The sequence below is a fragment of the Clavelina lepadiformis genome, chromosome 2, assembly GCF_947623445.1.
Source record: "Clavelina lepadiformis chromosome 2, kaClaLepa1.1, whole genome shotgun sequence".
In the NCBI taxonomy this organism is placed as follows: domain Eukaryota; kingdom Metazoa; phylum Chordata; class Ascidiacea; order Aplousobranchia; family Clavelinidae; genus Clavelina; species Clavelina lepadiformis.
Genome location: NC_135241.1, coordinates 6,873,427 through 6,896,459, shown reverse-complemented (window position 1 = coordinate 6,896,459; position 23,033 = coordinate 6,873,427). Strand labels below are relative to the sequence as shown.

The window sequence follows — 23,033 nt, the reverse complement described above, 5'->3', positions numbered from 1 at the left end:
CAATATTTTTCCACACTTTGTTCCATTAAACCACCTAAAACGTTGACAACTGTCTGCATCGCCCAGTTGCAGTAAAATATGGAATTCGTCACTGAGTGAGGAATATGATTCTTAATAATGTACTGCCTTGGTTTATTTATTCAACAATAGTTCTTGCTTTACTGTCGAAATAAGCACTTCAGAGTAAACTTAGACTTAGTACTTCTCAAAAACAGCCTTTAGAAACGTAAAATTTAAAATGTGTTTATTTTTGCTAAATTGCTTTCCATCATACCAATTTCTGATCATTGTAGTATTAGATGAGCATGCGGTAGCATTAATACGTCATTTAACAAGCTTGAAGGTTCAATCACAAAATCGAATTTGTTCTCAAAATACTGCAATTATACATCTAGGTATTCAAAGCGCAGTTTCGTCCTTTGTGTTGGCAGTTATAAGTTCTGCTTTTGTTCCTTCAGCATCTGGTTTCGGAATATCTGGTGAAATCCTTTCCAAAAGAAGAACAAGCTCGCAGTGAGCTGTATGGGGAAACAGGTCAACTGGTTGTGCAAGGATTGGTTTAAATGCGAAACCACTTAGACGTTTAGATGATGGTCTGCAAAGACTGTCATGCAAAAATCCCAACAATATGATTTTGGTAAGTGATTATTTAGATACAAGTAAATCAATACATTAAAAAAAATTAAATTTTTGTTTGTAAAGACGCTAATTGATGTTTTGTCCTAATAAGGATTCATACTCAATAAAATTTGTTCTTGCTTGGTCCACGCTGCATGAAACATACACCAACTTTTTAATGAATGCACACTGCCGTAATGCTTTAATAACCTACACAAAAACATACATATTACATTATGAATTTCTGAAGTATTACAGCAAATTTAACCACAATTCCAGAATTTAAATGTATTCCAACGATACCTTATTATGCAAGCCACACCTCGGAGGATCTACAACGGCCACAATATCAGAAACTGCGTGTGATAATTTATGTATTAAGTTGGGAAGAACATCTTCGGCTTTGCCACAGTGATATTGAACATTTGCAATATCTAAAAGTATGACAACTAAATGCTAAAAACTTATATCAAAAGTATATTGTTCAAAAAATTTAAATGATTTAAAAATGCCTTGTTCATTCTAAAATATATAAAAACTTGGATTTAGAAAATTATAATAGCTCGTAACTGACCATTAAGCTTTGCATTTATTTTTGCATCATCAATTGCTTCTTGACAAATATCAACTCCAATCACTTCTTTTACATATTTGGCTAAACTCAGTCCTATAGTTCCTGTTCCACAGCAAACGTCTAGTAAGATTGTCTTCTGATTATCACATTCAAGCACTGAATTATCTTGATCTTTTTCACCATGTAGAACCAGATCTCTAACACAGCTGTATAAGACTTCAGCACCAGCAGTATTACACTGAACAAAATTACAACATTTTGAAAGAGGATTATACCATACCATAAGACAGGGATGTCCAACCTGCGGCCCGCGGGCCACAGTGCGGCCCGCCTGAGATTTTTGTGCGGCCCTCTAGTCATTTTCACCCCAAAAGTATGTATATCATGTACCCATTTTTCTTGAAATTTAATAGGGTTTGCGGCCCATTCAATTATTTCAAGTGACAATGCGGCCCACAATAATAAAAGGTTGGACATCCCTGCCATAAGATATTAAGGATATGCAATTACACCAGAGGAAACTAACTCATTAATAATTAATTATTCAATTATAATTCACAATTTTGTTGAAAAAGCTTATGGAAAATATGAAATAATATTTCCAAGTAACCTGAAAAAAAGCAGTTGGGGAAATCCTGAATTTCAAGTCAAAGAGACTCTCATATATAACGCCTTCACCTTCCAAGATTTTAGCTGGAGTTGTATCACCACTGGGATCTATATGGATTGGTACCATTTGCCACAATAGTGTTTCAAATTGACAATTACTGGATTTAAAAAAGTCTTTAACAGAATTTTGCTCAGAAGAAAGTTGCTCCTCTGTCAAATCCTATGTGACCAAAACAAGCCATTGAATGCACAAGAAGAAAATGCAAACATTAAATCTCAAAATTAATCCAATTATTTAAGACAAAAATAGAAAATCAAAACCAACAGTCATGTTGCAGTAATAATAACGTTATTATAGTGCCCTGTTCCGATAAGAAAAACTGCACAAGGTATACGGTAAGTTATAAAGGCTTATAAATAATAAATATATTGACGAAGCTTAAGAGTGTATAGTGTATACCAAGTACGTCTATTAAACTGCGAACAAAGCTACCTGTTTCGTCATTGAAATGGTGACCATTACTGAATTATTTCTTGTCATCCTAACAGTCACCTGCTTCCAATGACCCTTAAATGTATGCTTATTATATGGTTTGAGATCTGATTGCTGTACGTATTTTGCAAAGCAACATGCAATTTCCTTCATTTTCTCTGAAACATGAAGTATTTCTGTTGGTGATTCAACAGCACAAATCTGGTCTCTAAAACATAAGAGCAGTGATTACTGAAACGTACCAAGCAGGTACTACTGTAACAACGGTAATATAGAAATCAAATATTTAAACAGTTATACATTCTACATACCTGTATTTGCCAAGTCTAAATCCAACTGTAATTTCTCCATTAACATTTTCACCCACAGTGAACCCACATTTGTTGCGGTAACCAATAATAGTGGGAGAAGAAAGGATTTGTCGCGTTGGGCAACATAACCCACTTTCCTTTTTTTGTTGCATAAGCCACCGAAAAACCTTAAAAAGGAAAATCATTGTTCAGGGATCTTTAGTGCATGCTGATTCATTAACACATAAAAGAAGACATACAAGACGCAGAAAGAAGTCGAGGATTACATTCCCCTTGCAGGTTGAAATGGGAGAAATTACAAAAAATACCTCAATTGGTATATTTTTCTGCAACATAACTTACTGGGCCATCTAAATTATCAATTGCACAGATACTTTTGCGTAACTCTGCAAGGCTTTTACACATTGCTCTGTGCTTCTCCTCAAGTTGTTCCCCATAGGACATTTTCCACCATGGCGTCACCGTGTTTTTCAAAATTTCTAATAGAATGCAAAAACATTTGGAATATTCAAACCAAAACAAGACTAAACGGTCTTTTTAAATTCATCTTCTAGAAACTAACCGAACAAAATTACAATATTTATAAGATTGACACTAAGCACAAGCCTTCTAAAACCATAACAACATGATGCATTAAGTGCACTAAGTCATTCAAAGCATTATGGCATTACATTTACGACAGATTCCAAACACAGTTTGTCTACCTTGAGGAGAAATATTTTCATCATTAAGCTTAAACTTTTTCTTTTCAGAGACATCATCTGATTTCTCTAACGATCGCTTTGCTGCCATAGCGTCTGCCTTTGGTTTCGCATTTTTAACATGAAACTGTTTGCCTTTGTACTCAAACCTATTAAAGTTAAGTGAATATTAACATCACTACACTACACTACATATTTATTAATCTGCCAAATGCCTAATCTAGTTCCCAATAACCATGCAATTTTAATGTTTGCAACATTTAAGGGTGCTAACTACAGTATTAATTAAAACTCTCACAATTTAGCTTGTACTAAAAACAAAAAAGGTTCATTCACGGAAACACACACATAGAAATTTTATTCCTACCCTTGAAGTTTTTCAAAGGCTTCTGCTTTATCTTCTTCATTTTTAAAGGTTATATAAGCTTTGTTGATTCTGGAGACAACATTTATTTTATGTGGTTTCAGTTGAAGTTTCCTTGACATTAACTTCTTGCATTCACCTGAAATAAATATCACGCATAAATGAACCAGTTCAAAGTGGTTGAAAGAGTAGTGGAGGTAAGGAATAACTATGTTAATTGTTATAAATACATTAAGTCCATCACTCGGGCTGTAAGCTCACAATTCTTGCCCATGTTAATATAATCAGTGAGTACCATAACCAAGACTAAGTTATGCAAAGACTTTCCTCAGTTCAAGGATGTAGATCCAGGATGGAATTTTACAAACAGTGTGGGTGATTGAGAATAATGTGCACATACAATGGTACATTTTAGTGCGTGCTATGCAGATTTCTTTTTCGAGATGTTAAACTTTCCAATTTGGACGTCGATTTTTATAACATCAATGATTTGGACTTTACATAAAGTTCATGATAACCAAATAAAACGATTGACTTCTATGGAAAGTATGTATGATGTGCCGGATATATATCACATTTACATTGTTAAAGTAGTGGTTATGGCAATACCAGATATGAAATTCTAAAAAAACATTAATTTTTTTTCCATGAACACTGAAGGGCGTCTTTGCCTTAAATTTTCAAGCTGCGATAAAATTTACCGATGTAGTTCATGTATTTTCAAAGCACCCTGTACTTCAATGACATTGGAAAAAGGTAGCAATTAAAAATCCTTCAAATCTTTACATAAATCATTTGCTACTAGAAAGATTAAGGACATGTTGTTATGACTTCAATTGCAAAAAAATCTATGGAGTAATTCCAGTGCGGTTGATTAATTATTTAAAACAATGTCTGAAGGTCAAAACTTGGTATGTGCTACGAGGATGATTATTCGGGTTTGTGCAAATCCAAATATCCAAAAGGTCGACACGAACGAATCCCGAATATATTCCTATCAGCACCAAATGCAGAAATTTCAACAAAAAGTTGCCAAATTTTGCTTGTCACATGACATAATTGCAAAAAATTAATGATCAAATGGCGATTTGAAAAGTAAATAACCGTCAGTACAAAATGTTTACTCTAATTTAGCTTTGCCAGGAAAATAGATCATCATTTCTTATCAAAGTCAATGAATTTATAAGTAATATTGTATTCGGGTCGGCAATTGTTAGTTTTGTGTTAGTCCGAATCTACTACATAGGCAATATTCAGCAAATCTATTTGGATTTGGGTACGTATCGACCCATGCCTAGTTAAAACCCACTGTTATTAATAGCGTAATTTTGCAAAAATTTTTGGCTAAGGGGGCCATGGATTTTGAGGGTCACTGTAAGGGGGCCACGAACTATGAAAGGTTGAGAACCACTGATATAGAGAAACTGCGAGTTACTCTGTTTGCTTAATTCAATTAATTAGTCTGTGGCACATAATGCAAAGACCTCAATTGTCTAATGCAGAAGTGCATAATTAAATAACATCAGTTTGGGCGGCAGAAGACCAAAACATAAATGCCTCAAGTGGTTGGGAAATTATGCACTACACACAAACTCAAGACTCTTGGTTAGTGTTAGTGGTAATGATATAATGGTGGCTGAACAGTTTTAACCTGGGAATATAATACAAAAAACTGAATATAGGGTCCCACTCTACAAGTTTAACGTTTAATTAATCAACAGGAGCTTTCGCAAGCTTGGATTTGCTTCACCTTCATCAGTTGAACAATAAGATGATCACCAGATTTAACGACGAAGCGTTATAAATAGCGTATACCTAGATTATCAATCAACCTTACCATATCCGAATCTCCTGGGAAGATTACCAACTTCAATCTTGAATATTTCTGACGTAAATCGTGAAGTTTTAGTGTATGCATATTCGTCTGATTGTCCCTGGGTTTTGGGGAATGCCATGGTGGGTTCTTCCTTGACTATGGGACAAAACTCGTCGGATACTCCTTGGACTTTGGAACATGATTTGTCGATTTCAGGTATCAATTCGTCAGTTTTTGAGCTTTCTTCATCTTTGATGACTTTATGAACACTGTCTTTACAGTCTTTGGAAGTATCAAAATTCATTGATAATAAATTGGTATGTGCTTCTTATAAAGCATCAATGCTTAAACTTTTTGAACAGAGTATAGCAAACGAATATAAGCTATAACAACCAACTTTACCGATTAGGCTGTGGTAGACCAAGAACCGAAAGGCAAAAATCAGTTACAGCATAGAATACTAATCTAGAATCCATGGTTTCAGCAAATGACACATGCAGTTCTATTTACGGGATTCCCCAAAGTTCACAAGTTTTAAATACTGTATATAGACACGTTTTCACAGTGAAGTGGCGGCAACTGTTTTTTGATTGCTTAAATAATTTCTTCAATTTAATTACTGTGTAGTAACTAAAGTAGGTGTAGTAACTGAAATTTAACGTAATGTTGCTGCGGTCGATTTCTAAATTCTATGGACATGTGGTAGTTGACGCATAGATATTACCATAGAATAGAAAGAATAGCCTACGACGGAGAATACTAACAATGCCTGACGTAAAATTCGTCACACATGGATACAACTAATTTTTGCAGCTGAAGTTTATTCCGTATGATCATGTTTAATACAGATTTATGATATTATTTCATATATAATACCACATATTTAAGCACCTACAGACTCTGCCACACGAGTTTAGAGTTAATGGCGCATCACGTCATTTAACAATTGTGCGTTACGTGACAAAAATATGGCTCGTAAGGGAATTGACGCAATGGTAAAGTATTGTTCATTTGGTAATTTTCTGGTAATTAATTATTTACAAAAGATTTAGACATATTCAAACGCAGTTGCCTCAACGTGCCATATACTTGTGCCACTCTGGCTTGTGAATGTGGCGGGTGTGGTCACATTCGCATGGCGCATAGAGGATACTATTTGTGGATACTATTAGACTCTAATCTAATCCTCTAATAATTAGAGGATACTATTTGCGCAATACTACTATCCATTTGGTAATTTATTCGTTGTCAGTAATAACTGATTGTTTATTATAGAATCGGAAATACTCAGACGCAGTTGCCATAATTCAGTATATAAGTTAGGCTATATGAACGCAGCGATGGCATGTGACTTCTTATAACATTGACGCGTGTAAAGAGTATGGCGTGTGATCATATATATGTTTCTTTGCTGCAAAATGGCACGTAAGGTACGTGGTGCTTGTCCTTATATTGTGTGGTAAAGGGTGTGTGATGTGGTTATCATACACTCGGTAAAAAGCAGCAACAAAAATTATTATTATTGTTGTTGAAGATAAAACTTTGACAAAATTAAATCATGCAACTTCTTGTAAGGAATTATGGGAAAATTCAAAATAAGATTTGTTTGAAATTTAAAAATTTGTATTTACCAAACTGCATCTAGTTTTATTACCACATCACAAAAAAGTTACGGTAACCTCAGTCTATCTAATACGGATGGGCCGATACGAACCCAAACCCGAATAGATTCGCCGAATATCGTTTTTATGGAAGATTCGGGCGAACACGAATATTAACAATGGCAAACCCGAATACAATATTACTTATAAACTTACTGACTTTCGTAAAAAATGATGATCTAGTTTTCCGACAATGCTAAACTAGAGTCAACAGTACTTACAATGAAGGTCGTTTTACTATAAGGATTTTGCTTTTTCAATCGTTTTTTAAACACTATTTTTCGAAAGAAAGCCATTTGTTTATCGATTACGTCATTTTAGAAGCAAGACTTGACAATTTTTGAAGGCGTTTATTTGAAATTATGTACACGATTTAATTTAAGATTATTAGGAGGGGAGCACCTTGAAAACTGCCGTTTCACAAGAGTTCATTTTCACTGACTGCGACAGATATTTGGTCAGGGATCTCTCTCTCTCTCTCTTTGTCTGTTTTTTTTAAAACGCAAGCTATTATGCAGTGTACATGGAGAGAGGAAATGTACATCCTGATAAAAACAAAACATGTGTAAGGTGCATGGGGAGTTGAAATTAGCTCTTCCCAAAACCAATATACTCATAAATGTCAATTACAAGTTGGAAAACACATTGGAAGAGATGGTGCAATGTTAGGCTAGAAAAACCACGCAAGCTACTGCAGATCAAAAACTCGTTTCGCCCAAAAAATTAAATTTTAGACTTATACGGTATACAGACATATTTAAAATTTTGTCATGCGTTTATTATAATGTACCTCATTTTACAGAAAACTTAACATTCATGCAACAAAACGGGAAATTTCCTAAACTCCTGGTGGGCTAATCCACCCCTGCGTAGCTTCCGCTCTTCGACAAAAACGAACGCGTTTTTAGCTGTAATAAAACATAGCTTATTTAGCCTATAATTTTCAGTCGTATTTGAGCCTAACCTTCATTCTTTATTATAATGCAGAATCAAATTTATTTTAGTTTGGAATTACTTTACCATCTTTGGTTGTGGGTGCCATGAGATTTCATTCAATGTTGATGAACTTGCTGATGGGTAACTAGAGTTGGACGAAATCTAAAAATTGAATTACTGGGAATTACGAAATTACGGTTACTCACTAGCAGTCACTGTTAGTATGAAGTCCTTTGCAAAATCTTTCAACCACGTTCAATCGAAATAAATGAATATTTTATTAACACAAAAGTCGTTGCTTAATTATCCCGTTTGCTAAAGTTGCCATGTCAGATATTGGTCTATAATTGTGTTAATAACCACAGTTATCCCCAATACGGTTAGATTATTATTTAAACTTACTCCCTAAAACAAGGTAGGTCACGCAACGGAGAACGGTTATGCAGAATTGAATCATGGATGTTCAATATGATAATTGAATATTATCAATTGAATCGTGGATGTTCTAGTACAGTGGTAGACAAACTTTTCAATTTTCAGTAGTAAATGAAGGCCCAACATTATATGCTAAATATACTTAATGCAGTATTACCTAAATATTACCAGCTCACTAATAATTTTAATGGGCTTTTGCTCTTTTTCGCAGTAGACATTATGTTTTGAAGCTATTAGGATAAGTTCAGTTAAATTTTAATCTAATTACGTGCTTTCCACAGGTTTTAGCGATATATGGTAGCCTGCAATTCACAGACAGTTAGCAAATGAAAACACACTCGCATCATTATTGTTAAGTTGTATTGCGGCCTAGAAACTAAAACGTGCATTGGTTTGTGCAAGCATAAGTTGAAGTTCTGCTTTCTGTCTATAGCAGTCAGTTCTCACTAGCCTAAATTTAACATGTTAATTATGAAATTTAGGTCTAGTTTTCACACTTTGCTGGAAATTATCGTTTCGTCGGTACCGATAAAATAAAGCTTGAACGTCTGTATAAACTTATAACTGTTTGCTGACTGAAGTGTGACTTAGATATCCTTCGAACACTCACGGTAAATTTTAATTATTCAGCTATTGTCCAAGTCACAAATAGCAAAGATAGAGGTTAGGGCTAAATAGCTAGGGTAGCGAAGGATTAGCGTTATAAATAAAAATAGGCTTGCATTCTCAATATGACGTAACAATTAACGTTATGTGAGTGGGGTTGTGTTTTCCAGATGTTTGCCGTTATGGAAACTTTACTTAAGATGGGAAAAACATCAAAAAGTGGATTGCGAGCGCTCCAAGTTAATCAGGCCAATAGAAAAAAAACTCTGAAACTAACACTCGGCTCACATTAACGTGGTTACAGCCTTACAGGATACAATATGCGGCCCATTATATTTACCTTGAAGGTCCACAGTTTGCCGACAACTGGTCTAGTATGTTAGGAGAAGTAATGTTGTCAAGTGGCCGGTTAGCTCAGTTGGTTAGAGCGTCGTGCTAATAACGCGAATGTCGCGGGTTCGATCCCCGTACTGGCCATTTTTAATTTTTTATGGATGTCTATTTTGTTTTCGTCATTCTATTACTGAATTTTTAATATTCAAATCTTGTATAATCTTTTCGTCACGTGTAGGCAACTTCTTGTGCTTTTACAAGACATAAAGTCAACTGGCATTAAGGACAGTGAGTTAATTAAAAGGATTAGAAGAATGACAAAAAGTAAATGCATCTTGAACAGCAGTTTTGTAATAAATTTAGGTTGTCACTATTTTACTGGAAAAGATGTACGTTCGAAGCAGGGGCATTATTTGCAAATCACATTCACTGTCACCGTGTCACGCCTCCATAAAAGAAGCATGTAGTTTTTTGGGTCTTTATTGATTATTATTTTCCAACAGCGCCGCAGCTAAGCAGCTGGAGGTATGTGCCCATGTGGGGAAGATATGATACCTTTTTATTTGTGTTCTGGTTTACACACAAACTCATTTTGCAGTACGTAAAGAACACAAGCTTGAGTGGTTGAAGTTTGCAAATCTTACTTTTATGTGAAGTCGATGCAAATGAAACTAAAAACTAACACTCTTATTTAAAAAAAAAATTTTGTGAAACATTCATAAGATGGTTTTAAAATATAAATAAGGCAGTTTGGTCCTTAGTCGAGAAATATATTATCAGCGATCATGATCGTTCGATTTTTTGTTTGATTTTAACTTGTAGGCTACTAGAATAAATGCGTTGTCATTAAAATCTGCATAAAAGGTAAATTGACAGTGGTGGCATCTAGTCGTGTCTGAATTATTAGAAATTACGAGTCTACCTAATTTTTGCAGAGGCCCAAATATACTTCCTGAACCGGGCCCACATTGCGCTCTACAGCACGGTCCTGGTCCTCGGATGTCTGACGCTCTGGAATAAAAGATAGACTACGGTATATGATTGGTATTTTAGTTAGCAGTGCTTTGCTGGCAACGTTGATGTCTCTACACTGGCCCCTTATTCATGAATTTTCATAAGGAAAGACATAATACCGAGAGTGACTCGAATCAAGAAGACTTGACCTGACTCGAGTCCCATTTTATAAAATTGCATAAATGACTTGATTTGACTTAAGTCATTCTGGTTGATTATAGGTTTCAGCAGTAAAGAAAAACAAGTTTTTCTTTTTTTTCCCAAACACATCAATCAATTACATTTTTCATCAAAAGCGAGGTGGAGACGAAAAATCAAGCAATTGTTATTAGCATGCGCTAATGAACGGGAAAAAGTGACGAAGAAGAAAAAGTTAAAACATGCTCAAAAATGATTAAAATAATAATTGCTGGTACGTAACAACTAAGACGCCACTAACAACAAAGTTAATAGAAAACACTTTTGTCAACTAAGCGAACTTGTAAAAGTTCCAAACCTTTTTAGTTGACAGAAATATTTTTTGCTTCCCGTTGTGGCTTGGTTTTAGGTATCAAATGATTTAACTTGACTCCAGTTTGATGACTTGGTTACAACTGTAATATACTCTGACTTTGTAGATCAGCCTTAAACTTAACAACAGATCCAAGCCTCGTGGTTCGCTTGTTGTAACACAATAAATTACTAGAATTTATCTCTTCTGCTACGGTTATCCAATTCTTCAGGCCGCATAAACAAACAAAGACAGCACAACAAACCTGGCCTACTCTGCAAGTAACAAACCGCAAAAGTTTTCAACAAAGCACTACCTCAGCATCCAACTCGTTTAACTTATTACTTTATGTTTGTATTTGTAAGCATTCTAATCTTTGCAAATATTGTAAGTTGGGTTTAGTGGCCGTGCTAACAATTATTCATTTTTATCATTTGGTTACATTATTCTTGCACGTTTTAAGCTTTTGGGTTTTGCTGGTTTTTCCCACTCATTGTTTGCTGGTGGAATTGTCATTTTACCACAGTATAATCAGTGGTTCTCAACCTTTTTTGGCTTTCGGCACCCTGCAAACAACCAAATGATTTGGCGGCACCTACAGTCAAACCAAAAAGTTTCTGCATTAAATAGAAATAATTTTCACAACCGTTTTCCTGGACTAGTGATTAGTGCGCAATAACTTGCGGCACCTTTGCGAAAAGTAAATGGCATACCGGTTGAGAACTACAGTACTGCAGTATAATGGTTAGCATTTTATTTTTCATTTCCCCAGTGGCAATAACAAAAAATAAACAATGCAAAATACAGTACAGTAAAATACAACCTCAAACGGGCGCAATATAAGAATTTCTTAGCTGTACCAAAAATGCAGGGTTCTACAGTTTTTCAAGAAAAGATACATTAACGTAACTGAATAAATTTTTGCATCAGCCACAGCACAACAACGTCTTCGCATAATTGGTTTATATAGCAAAAAACACAGGTGTTAGTCCGTAGCCGCGATAGCTCAGTTGGGAGAGCGTTAGACTGAAGATCTAAAGGTCCCTGGTTCAATCCCGGGTCGTGGCATCTGTTTTTGTTCCTATAGCAATTGACTCCATTTAGTTTGTTTTTATTACATACACATTTTCACCACATTGAGTTTTATACCGGTTGCACTGTATTAGTTATAAGTCATGATGACTATTGTTGCAATTATTGCCATGACCAAAATTTTGAATTCAATTTACTATTCCAGGGTTACCCAAACCCTGGCATGCGGCCCATGGACAGATTTCGTGCGGCCCGAGAGCACTTTCAGTACATCGTAACTTTCACTACAAAATCAGCGGTTTGTTAAAATACAACTACCTTTTTTTAATGCATTACATTAGCCAACAGTCCGAGATAAGTCACAAATCACTGAAGTGCAAGTCAATAGGTGATTATTATGGAGTGACAATGCATTTTATCGTTAACCCATCAATATAGTGTGACGACACAAACGTGCGATGATTTTGGCAGACGCAAACGAGTAGAAAGTATCATGAAGTACGTTATTAGTAGGGATGTGCCACGAGGAAGATTATTCGGGTTCGTGCGAACCCGAATATCATTAAGGTTGACATGAACGAATCCCGAATCTATTCGTATTAGAACCAAACAATAAAATTTCCTCCAAAATTTGTCAAGTCTTGCTTCTATAAAAATGACGTAATCGATGAACAAATCGCTTTCTTTTGAAAAAGAGTATTTAAAAAACGAAGGAAAAAGCAAAATCGTTAGAAAAACGACCTTCATTGTAAGTAGCCTACTGCTGACTCTAGTTTAGCATTGTCGGGAAGCTAGATCATCATTTTTTACGAAAGTCAGTAAGTTTATAAGTAATGTTGTATTCGGGTTCGCCATAGCTGGTATTTGTATTCGCCCGAATCTTCCATAAAGATGATATTCGGCGAATATATTCGGGTTTGGGTTCGTATCGGCCCATCCCTAGTTATTAGTCATACAGCAAACCATAACCTTATTTAGATCAGTAAACTCAATCCTTTGCTTACATTAGACTTGAGATTCACCTATTTGCGGCCCGCAATGTTTTCCTCAAACCTTTATTTGGCCATTTGTGCTGGCATTCTTGGATCAACTTGTACTATTCAATACTACACCGCTATATTCAATACAGTGTGTATTTATAAATTATTATATGCAACCATATTACATTATATCATCATTATTATAATAATTTTATGTTATCACCTAATGTAATTATTATTAGCAGGCTATTTTATATTATTATTTATAACTATACCATATACTTAGTGGCCGTGCTAGTTGTTACCAGCAAATATTCCCATAATTAAGTGCGAAATATAAACAATACAATGCAATAATTAATTTGAGCTAGTTTTAAGCCTTTTCGGCTTTGTCAGCTATTTTTGTTCATTAGCGCATGCTAATAACAACTGCGGCTTGATTTTTTCGTTTTATTTTTCCTATCCTATTTTTTCGTTCTGTTTTGACGAAAACCCAGCAGTGGGTGAGTTGGGGCTGATTGTAGTTGATTATTGCGTGATAGATTGTTAGTCTGACTACATTAATAACGCGTTCATTAACCCCTGATAGCGTAGTTAAACATCACAGTACGAAACCACCCTGTAAATGTCTTGAATATTCATATAAGTTATTATTAATTCTCAACGAAACGCGGTTACGGTTATCAGAGCACAGAATTGAGTTGCGTTCAGTTGACTGTTAATACCAGATTGCTTTTACTACACTGAACTACTGAGAACTAGCGCGTTGTGCGTTGTAGTAGGAATGACGTAATTAGGAAGTAATCAAAATTGGGTCGCGTATACTAAACAGGACCAATATATGGCACAACACTTATTATTAAACACACGAAATAAAACACTAATAACATTATAGTATCATCAGATCTGCACGAGACTTCCGTACGAATAAGGGTTAATTATAACTATTAGCACACTATCACAAACACACAATAAGTGGCATTGTTCTTTTTTGCGGCACATAGTTTTCTTTAATCGGGCACACTCTTTCTCCAACAATTTTATGGCTGAACTTAAGATACGACAATGGCTTGTTGAGTGTTCCTAGATTTCGGTTCTGCATATTCAAAGAACCGATACGGCTAATTGGGTCTTGCGTCATTGCTTCGTTAACTTCTGGAGTGAAATGTTCGTTTCTGGGAATTCATTTTGCAAGTCGCACGTGACTGGGGCAATGTTCAACATCGCTCGTGGGGGTATAAAGGACCATGCTGGTGTATGGCTTCAATGCTTGCGTTTGTTTGGGACTTCTGGTGACGTACTTTTTCGATCACGTGATGTAATGGTTGCAAACGTCACCATTAGCTGCTCACAGGGACAAGTCGAGCGACGTGTGGCCTGATGCGTAAGATAGGTATCTCCAATTGATTTCGATTTAATGGTACTGTCAGTTGGCATAATCCCAAGACTAATGACATCTCTTCACTACCCTGAGATCGGGACAGAAAAACCACCTAAATAAAAAAATGTGGCTGTAAGTGGAGATCTGATTACAATGAAAAATACAGAATACCAAAATTAAATAATAATAATAAGAAGAAGAAGAAGAAATGGAAATAAGATTTTTGCATGTGTTTTATATGGGTTTTTATTTTTTGTTTGGTTTTATAGAGAAAAGCTTACAATTAAACAAAAATTACACACAAAACAATTACAGTTACAAGGCGGAAAGGTTAAGAAAAATAATTACGACTACGATTACAATTTAAGTTACAATTACAAATAAGCTACAGTTTCGATTACATAGAAATAGGTATTTGGAACAATTAGGTTACACTAGAAAAAAAAACTATAAGATACATTACACCAAGAAAATGATTGAAGCAACATCTAGGTCCTAGGAGAACGTCGAGGGTATGCTTAGAAGTGATTATTGCACATGTAAATAGAAAAGTAGAAGTTGCCACTATTTCACCGGAAAATCGTGCGTTCGAAGCTATTTTTCACAGTTTTTTATTAAACTAAGTTATATGTTACTTATAACACAGCAACCTAGACTTAACCTAAATTACTTTGTAATCTAAATTTAGCTCCAATAATACCTTAAATATCTAAAATCAACTTTTTGCATACCCATTCTACTAAACTAACCACCTAACTTTAAAAACCGGCTTCGTGACCTGCGCAAAGTGAAATAGTCATTTCGAAAAAAGAAACCCTACCATTGCATGTAAGTGGCTTTGAATAAAATTCGACTGATACAATTTTTTGTTGAATAACAATTTAACCCTAATTATACAATTTATATAATTATTATACAACTTGTCAGGTGTATTATACAATTTAACTACTGATTTTGTGTTGATTGTAATGTAAATCTACGATGCAATATGGCAACACACTAGTCTAGTATTTTAATAAAGTGAGTAAAGATTATTTTAATCGAATGGCCTATCATCCGCCGCGATAGCTCAGTTGGGAGAGCGTTAGACTGAAGATCTAAAGGTCCCTGGTTCAATCCCGGGTCGTGGCATATTTTCTTTTGAACAACTTCGATTGCATTTTTGTATTCAACAGAAGAGTCGCTTTATGCGAAATTATAGATCAGAGGTGACGAATATGCGGCCCGCAAAAGAATTTCGTGCAGCCCACAAATCGGTTTGACAATGGTTCTTGAATGGCGAAGCATTCCGGCGAGACCAGCATGCAGTCATGAACTTTTTTTGACCTGTTTCTAATCTTTGCGCAATGCAATATCAAAAGCTGATAGCACAATTGAGTCGCAGCAGTATGTCTTCAATAGATTGCCGCACTCATCCGATTTATTTTTTTGCGGCCGCGGGAGCAGCTAAAAGCCTGCCAAATGAAAGGGTTGCACCTGAATGCTAATTATTATGCAAAATTTTACAGATTTTAGTATGTATGACTAAAAAGTCGTGCGGCTCACTCACATAGCTGTAACTGTCAAAGTGGCCCGCGACAGCGAATAGGTTCGTCACCCCTCATATTGATGAAAACGAAATCGCTGGAACAGTATACTCTTGTAGATATTGGCTGGAATGAAATCGTCGGAAAGAACTTAGTTACCTAGCAAAAACGAATAGTTTCTTTTAATAACTACCTATTTACTGATATGTAGAAGTGGTGACATCATATGCGTGGGAGCAAACATCTTCGCCAACGCTGCGTAATGAGTCACTAAAAGGATGTGCAATTCACAATCTAATGGTTAATAACAGTTTCTTGTATAAAGTGTGTGGCATCATTGCAAGCTGCATTGCATTTACTACGAAAGTACAACACCAGAGCTTAGCCTTTGAAGAAAGCTGAATCACTTTGTTAACCGAAATCACAAGAAATTCGGCAATCGAAGCTAAACAGCTCGTTTAGAGTAGGCTATTGAATAGCGACTCTGGAAGTTGAGTATTGATTAGATTAGAAAATTGTGAATATGGGTGCACTTGGATCAAAATTAGCAGCTTTGTTTAAAGTGTTCGAAAATGATCCGGTTCGGATTCTGATGCTTGGCTTGGACGCAGCAGGTACGCCAGTATTTTAATTGTTGCATCTTGCATGACTACATGTACGACCTTTATTGGTGTTTTAATGACCGCAGTACATTGTATAACAAAGCACTATACAAGTAATGATTTTACGTTTAAGTGCAAGTAATGTATACTTTAATTTATCAAAATATTCCTGTAGCCTGCCAAGTATACTCAACAAAAGCACTCGAGGAGGTTACTTGGCTAATTGCATTGATGGTAAATCGGTAATGACGGATATTGGAAGCTAACTAACTACAATCAGTTTCGCATTCCTATAAAATAACATCTTACATTCTTATAAGCTACAGTTCAGGGGTGTCAAACTCAAATCGCAGATTGGGCCATATTGGAGACTCCAAGTAAAATGCGGGCCGCATCAAAGAATTGATGAGCTTAGCCAAGACATTTCAAAAGGTTGTCCATATTCCCTTGCGCATTCCTGAGCTTGACTACGTCAAAGTCGATATTGTGCTCGTGTCAGTGGCATTCTTTTCCGCCTTTTACCGAAATTGAAGTAGCTGTTAGGAAACAGTAACACTGAAAAGCTTTCATTAGAAAACTGCAATCATTGAACCAACACCAGGCAAGCTCATTTGACATCAGGTTAACGAAATTAATAATTACAATCACTACGTAGTACTTTTGCGTTTGATCGCTCAATTATTAATTCACTAGGGTTTTTGTAACGTCACAATTAAAATTTGCGTTTGTTTGCAAACATGGTGTAACACAAGTTGTAACTGTTACCAGCTGCGCTTGAAGTCTTAGAAAATCATATGCAGCTTGCGAGTTTGCCTCCTCTTTGGACTCTACAGTCCACATTTGGCCCGCGGCCAGAATTTTGAGACATGTGAGCTACATGATACCAAAATGATCAGGGTAACTAAAACAATTTGGATTAATGATCGATCATATATACAGGTTACTGTAGCTTTTTTGCTCAGGCTTGGCGTTTGATAAACTTATTTAAAAAAGATTAATACGCAATAAAACGACTCTGCTATATAACTCTTCATCAGCATGTAGGCTTAAGCCTAACAATTCAAATAGGCTATTCCATAATCAAGTAGGCTTGCAGTCCTGCACCTGAGTATTGCAAAATTAGTACTTTGTACTCGAATAATAATGACCAGTAGCCTACCACAAAAAAATTGTAGCCTACTGAGTAGTGCTCGAGCCAATTAATTCCCTCGAATAAAGTAGCTCTGCTGTATAATGTATAAGATTTGTAACATGTGATTTACGGAAAATGAAATTAAAAGTTAAAATTTTGAAGAGTGCCGAAAGTAGCTTACTTTACCAGAATGAAATGGTTAACAGTTGGTTGCAGTCAGTGGCGTATTCCTTAAAAAATAAGTGGGGTTCGCTGTCAAGCTGGTATGGTTTTGTATCCAAATGTCTATTCCAAAAATATATAAAAAAATAGGGATAAAATGAAACAAAGCAAGAAAATTAAGGGATCTCGTTCCCCATGAAAAAAGTGGGGGGACGGGGATCTCCCTCCAATACGCAACTGGTTGCAGTTGAGTATAGCCTACAATAGGAAAACGTAATTAGCGTTTGATGTAAATCGCCAAATTATCATGTTCACCCTTTGTCTTTTAATTATAGCGTCTGTTTTAGATAAGGGGTTCTTTTGCAGTTTCTCCAATCACCGCTTCACCGCGCTTTATAAGACAATAATCCATCAATACAAACTTTAAATCATATACCGACATATCCTCAATCTGGCATAGTAAATACGTTTACTAGCCAACTACATAATGTTATCAGTTAAAATGGTTGAATCATTAATACAGTGTTTTAAGGATACTAGCACCGTAGGCCTATCCTAATTACCATTCAATTAATATATAGGATTGTGTTATTTTCCCAATTTCAGGGAAAACGACCATTCTGTACAAACTGAAGTTGGACCGACTCGTCAAAACTATTCCCACGATTGGCTTCAACGTTGAAACTGTTAGCGTGGGCAAAGGTCTGACGTTTACTGTATGGGACGTAGGAGGTCAGACCAAACTTCGTCGACTTTGGAGGCATTATTATCAGGATGCTGCAGGTGTAGGCCTAATTGTAATGTTTAAAGTTTTCAGTACGATTGCTACCGTAATTAACTCGCACTTTTTAGATTTGTAAGCTACATTGATTAGGCTACTAATAACAAGATATGGTTTGCACAATTGTCTTTTTAAGATCTCATCACTTCTTATAACGTTTAACTGGGTTCATGGAAATCGTTGCAAATACTAGCTATTTCTTAAGTTTATAAAATTCTTCTTATGCAATTGTAGGTTTAATTTTCGTCGTTGATTCCGCCGACCCATCTCGGTTCAATGAGGCAAAGGAAGAATTGCTTGGTGTGATCGCAGACGATCAGATGTCGCAGATACCAGTGATGATCCTTGCAAACAAGCAGGATATTGTTTGTGCGCAACCGATAAACGAAGTCAGCACCCAGCTTTCATTGGACGAAATTCCACCCTCCCAGAAATGGGAAATACACGGATGTTCTGCCACAAAAGGTGACGGTGTGTTTGAAGCTCTGGATGTTTTTGCCCAAATGGTAAAAGACTACAAACGCAGTAGAAAGTGAAAAGCGATTTACCCTATTTTATATGTAATAAAAGACATGGACGGAATAAACCGAAAATTTTAGTTTGACAAAGAAAAGTGCGCTATGTGTAAATTTAGACTATACGGTATATAGTCTTTTTATAGTGCCCGATTTGTTTATGTGTATGATCTAAGCATCAAACTGGTCCAGAAGTAGGCTACAATTTACAAGTGTTTTGTAAAATTAATAACAGATGATATACGAATCTTTGTGCACATTTGTCAAGCAGATATTAGCTTAACCTATCTGCACAAATGCGCAAAATACAGAAACGACCACCATCTCAAAAATGGAAATGTATTAAAATTTACTAAAATTGTAGAATTTTTTTGTTAACTGTATAGCTTTTTCTGATCCATACTCTTCTCTTAGTGTCGTTTTGCTGGATTGAGTAATTGTGAATTTAAACTTAAATCGACATTTCTCCGAGTTTATGATTTTAAACTAATGCAGCTTTTAAAGCGTGTGGTGTTATACAGTATGCATACTTTAAATACTGCACAGTAGAATGTAGGTTAATATCGGAGTATATTTTAAAAATCAGAACAAATTTTACAGTTAAATTTCTTTTTGATTAAATTACATGCTTTGGTTCTTATATTCGTCCGTGGTGATCATAGGAAAATTTAATATCATATATATCATAACATGTATGATAGAAGAAATTGTCGTGTTGCGTCATACGCCAAATTTATTAATACGACATATCAATAGACAAACAGTTTATGCGATTTTCCGTGTAGCCTATAGTTGCTCTTTTTTGGTATCGTCTCTTTGAATCCATAAAATTATGCTAAAAATATAACGCGCATACAAGAAATGGATAACGACTTTGTTTTCGTGAATTTGGGAAGAGAGAAAAAGAAAAGCAGGAAGGAAAATTTAAAAAGGGCAGTGTAGGGTAAAAATATCAGGTTTGGTTTAGTTCGCGTTGAGTTCAACAAAAGTTCGTTTAGAAATGTTGAACACGTCAACGCCTGTATAAGCTTGAATGCAATAGACACGGGACCGAACTCTCTAAGTATAACATACGTGACGTCAAATGCTCAGCTATATTGTGTATTTAAATCTGTAAGGTTTTATTGTTAGTCATCGGTTACGAAGCGCTGATGCTTAAATATAATGAGCAAGCAGACGCAGCGTATATTTCCGGCAGGTTATTCACATTGTTGTTCCTTATAATGAAAGTTTAACATTACCTATTAGGGGTAACATGGTAATACGACGACCCAAGAAAAGAGTGTTTGCATGGAAAAAGCTGGCAGTGTAAATAGACTACAACTCCAAAGCACTCTGGCTCAACGAACAGCAAATAGGATGAAAATGAAAGAAAGCTCACAAAATAATGAATGAGAAGAATATCAAAGGCGATAGACTTCATGAATTACTGCAGCAAAATTCATGACAACTTTAGCATCCTTTGCCGAAAATTGGTTAATGAGCGATTAGTTATGATTTAATCCCTGTCAATTAGCTATGCGGGAAATAGAAACAGACAAGAAAGAAAGAGTTAATAGAAAACATATGTTAGGCCTATATAGGTATAAACTTCTCTAGCACCCATAATTAAATAAGCCCGGCGCCGAAGCTTGCATCGCTTGAAAAATTAATAGTAAAAGTTATGTTGTGTTGCACCCGGAAAACAATACAGCATGTGTTACAATGATACCACTGGTCACGCGACGTTGTCACAAAACTGACACTTAATTCTCAGTAATGTCGGCTGGAAGTCACAAGATAAAATACTGAATATGGTAAAATTTCCTTCACTCAAAATTCTCCATTTAAAAAATAGAAACTTTGGCGAAGTAAGCGAGGGAAAATGAGACAATAACCTGCTGTTTTACAATTAACTGAGCAATATCACGCCAAGTTACCTGTTTGCTGACCAGTTGAAGGGGAAATGAGGTGACGTGCTTCAGTTAGCACGCGTGTTCGTTCAGACGATTTTTACAAACATGATGACCTTTCAACAATATTTTAGGTTCAATTAGTGTTATATTAAAAGCTGGAGCATGGGTGCATTTTTGGAAAAACTAGCTCGACCAAAAGGAGAACCTATTAGAGTTTGCATGCTTGGTCTGGATGCAGCAGGTAATGTTATAGAAAATATTTCAAAAATAGTCTCAATGGTCCCGAATCACTTTTTCGTTCATTGTCTTTATAAGTATAAGTTGCAGTTTACTATAAAACTAATTTGTTAACGAAATCATGAGCATTTGTATTGTATATAGTGTTCAGTTTATACAGTGGTTACGATTGACAAGATTCGATTGCGACACTATATTTGATTTCAGGTAAAACCACAGTCCTCCAAAAGTTGAAGCTTAGTAATGTTACCAGGACACTGCCAACTATAGGGTTCAATGTTGAAACAGTTACACCGTGTAAAGGCCTGACACTGACAATCTGGGATATTGGCGGACAGGATAAGATTAGACAGCTATGGAAGCACTATTACACCTCGACGGAAGGTAAGCAAATCACGAAAGTTGGTTTATTTAACCACAAATGTGTTTTCGGAAAACTTACTTTTAAGATCGACGTCATTCGTATTGTGAAAACAGGTTTGATATATGTGGTGGACAGTGCTGACGAGAGTAGATTCACCGAAGCTGCAAGTGAACTAAGCGCCATACTAAACGATCAAGATATAAAACGGGTAAGATTGTGTCTTCCAAATACATGAACACCGTTTTATTGGTACACACATACAGGCATACTTTTGACCTTATACAAACGTTAACAGGATATTGAGCTCAGAAAGGCCTGTGTGAAACAGACGTATGCATAACTCTACTATGTTTGAAACACATTTAGAATAGTTGCAGTATTGTAATTTAATTTTTTAGATCCCTCTAGTAGTATTGGCCAATAAACAAGATCTCCCCGGAGCTATTAACTTGAAGGAAATGGAGGGGATGTTACAATTGCACTCGCTACCTGAGGAACAAAAGTGGCACGTTCAGGTAACTACGTATTACTCGAGCTGGTTAGCTTACATAAGGAAAACATATTCACGCGACTTATTCACGAATTTTAAGGTTGTTCTCGCGTTAAAGCGTTAATCAGCAATGTTATGCATCACTTCACTGATTGAATCATTTCATTTGAATTTATAGTATATTTTGGTTGCCTATACATAGTTAAGATATAATCAACATATTTCTAAAAAGATTTATCAAATCATTCTTCAAGTCATAATATTTCATGCGTAATAAATACGTCATATAACGCATGAATACGACGCGGCCTAACAGGCAGTTTACTTCCTGGTTATGAAATACGTTCAAAAAGTAATTAGGGTCTCTGTGCCCTCATGTTACATTTTAAGTATAATTTCTGGATGTCGTGTTGATAAATAATAACGATAAAATATTTCTTTCAATGTATGGCAATCGAAATTGGCATTCGTTTTCCAGGAATGTTGCGCAATCAAAGGTCAAGGCATTTTCGAAGCTATGAACGTATTGGCCAAGTTCATAAAGCGGCAAAAGAAAAACAATCCTACGTCACCCAACTCCTCTCCTGCACACCAGCCGGAACTTTCAGTTACTTCTTAACGAGTTTATGCCATGCCCACTCTCACTTGCCGCAGTCTGTGACGAATGAAAACTAGACAACTGCGTGTGGCAGACGGAATTGTTTACGTTTATTTAAATTTGCAAGCCAAAAAGTACGGGCAATGCACACTGCTGTAGTATACATGTATGTTTTTTATGAAGCTTTTTGCGGTCCATCTATTTTGTTTGCAATTTTTTGAAGACAATGACTTATTTATGACCATCGTTAAAACATTACCTGTTAACATTATTGTTGGTTTGACATCTTACAAGTAGGCCTACATCTTTCCCTGTCACGGTTAATATAATTAATCATTTTAACCGTAGCGAATGATCTTTCGAACAAACCTGATCGT

General features: G+C 35.7%; 3 protein-coding genes and 3 non-coding genes across 6 annotated transcripts; 5 read left to right on the top strand and 1 right to left on the bottom strand.

Annotated features, from left to right (window-relative positions):
• Positions 1-227: 227 nt before the first annotated feature.
• Positions 228-5,984, bottom strand: LOC143447092 (tRNA (uracil-5-)-methyltransferase homolog A-like). Its single transcript, XM_076947028.1, has 11 exons — positions 5,508-5,984; positions 3,674-3,809; positions 3,310-3,455; positions 2,948-3,084; positions 2,606-2,772; positions 2,295-2,502; positions 1,803-2,021; positions 1,193-1,430; positions 922-1,052; positions 740-828; positions 228-604 (listed from the first exon to the last, which is right to left on the bottom strand). The coding sequence occupies exons 1-11, from the start codon at positions 5,788-5,790 to the stop codon at positions 400-402; spliced, it is 1,959 nt and encodes a 652-aa protein (XP_076803143.1). The 5' UTR covers positions 5,791-5,984; the 3' UTR covers positions 228-399.
• A 3,543-nt stretch (positions 5,985-9,527) lies between these two features.
• On the top strand, positions 9,528-9,601 carry Trnai-aau (transfer RNA isoleucine (anticodon AAU)). The gene has a single exon. It is a non-coding gene; the product is annotated as a tRNA-Ile (tRNA).
• Positions 9,602-11,956: 2,355 nt separating this feature from the next.
• On the top strand, positions 11,957-12,029 carry Trnaf-gaa (transfer RNA phenylalanine (anticodon GAA)). The gene has a single exon. It is a non-coding gene; the product is annotated as a tRNA-Phe (tRNA).
• A 3,383-nt stretch (positions 12,030-15,412) lies between these two features.
• Trnaf-gaa (transfer RNA phenylalanine (anticodon GAA)) lies at positions 15,413-15,485 on the top strand. Its single transcript has one exon. It is a non-coding gene; the product is annotated as a tRNA-Phe (tRNA).
• A 594-nt stretch (positions 15,486-16,079) lies between these two features.
• LOC143445116 (ADP-ribosylation factor 1-like) lies at positions 16,080-19,963 on the top strand. Its single transcript, XM_076943992.1, has 3 exons — positions 16,080-16,494; positions 18,383-18,559; positions 18,792-19,963. Exons 1-3 carry the CDS (start codon positions 16,404-16,406, stop codon positions 19,091-19,093), a joined length of 570 nt encoding a protein of 189 aa, XP_076800107.1. The 5' UTR covers positions 16,080-16,403; the 3' UTR covers positions 19,094-19,963.
• Positions 19,964-20,992: 1,029 nt separating this feature from the next.
• On the top strand, positions 20,993-22,927 carry LOC143445115 (uncharacterized). Its single transcript, XM_076943991.1, has 5 exons — positions 20,993-21,208; positions 21,412-21,588; positions 21,682-21,776; positions 21,967-22,083; positions 22,537-22,927. The coding sequence occupies exons 1-5, from the start codon at positions 21,130-21,132 to the stop codon at positions 22,675-22,677; spliced, it is 609 nt and encodes a 202-aa protein (XP_076800106.1). The 5' UTR covers positions 20,993-21,129; the 3' UTR covers positions 22,678-22,927.
• The last annotated feature ends 106 nt before the right edge of the window (positions 22,928-23,033 follow it).

Excerpts from the sequence above, each read along its gene's own strand:
- LOC143445116 (XM_076943992.1), top strand. The coding sequence starts at position 16,404 with ATGGGTGCACTTGGATCAAAATTAGCAGCTTTGTTTAAAGTGTTCGAA. Across the intron at positions 16,495-18,382 it reads GCTTGGCTTGGACGCAGCAG|GGAAAACGACCATTCTGTAC; the intron begins GTACGCCAGTAT and ends TCCCAATTTCAG. Across the intron at positions 18,560-18,791 it reads TTATTATCAGGATGCTGCAG|GTTTAATTTTCGTCGTTGAT; the intron begins GTGTAGGCCTAA and ends ATGCAATTGTAG.
- LOC143445115 (XM_076943991.1), top strand. The coding sequence starts at position 21,130 with ATGGGTGCATTTTTGGAAAAACTAGCTCGACCAAAAGGAGAACCTATT. Across the intron at positions 21,209-21,411 it reads GCTTGGTCTGGATGCAGCAG|GTAAAACCACAGTCCTCCAA; the intron begins GTAATGTTATAG and ends ATTTGATTTCAG. Across the intron at positions 21,589-21,681 it reads CTATTACACCTCGACGGAAG|GTTTGATATATGTGGTGGAC; the intron begins GTAAGCAAATCA and ends TTGTGAAAACAG.
- LOC143447092 (XM_076947028.1), bottom strand. The coding sequence starts at position 5,790 with ATGAATTTTGATACTTCCAAAGACTGTAAAGACAGTGTTCATAAAGTC. Across the intron at positions 2,773-2,947 it reads TTGATAATTTAGATGGCCCA|GTTTTTCGGTGGCTTATGCA; the intron begins GTAAGTTATGTT and ends TTCCTTTTTAAG. Across the intron at positions 829-921 it reads GGTGTGGCTTGCATAATAAG|GTTATTAAAGCATTACGGCA; the intron begins GTATCGTTGGAA and ends GTTTTTGTGTAG.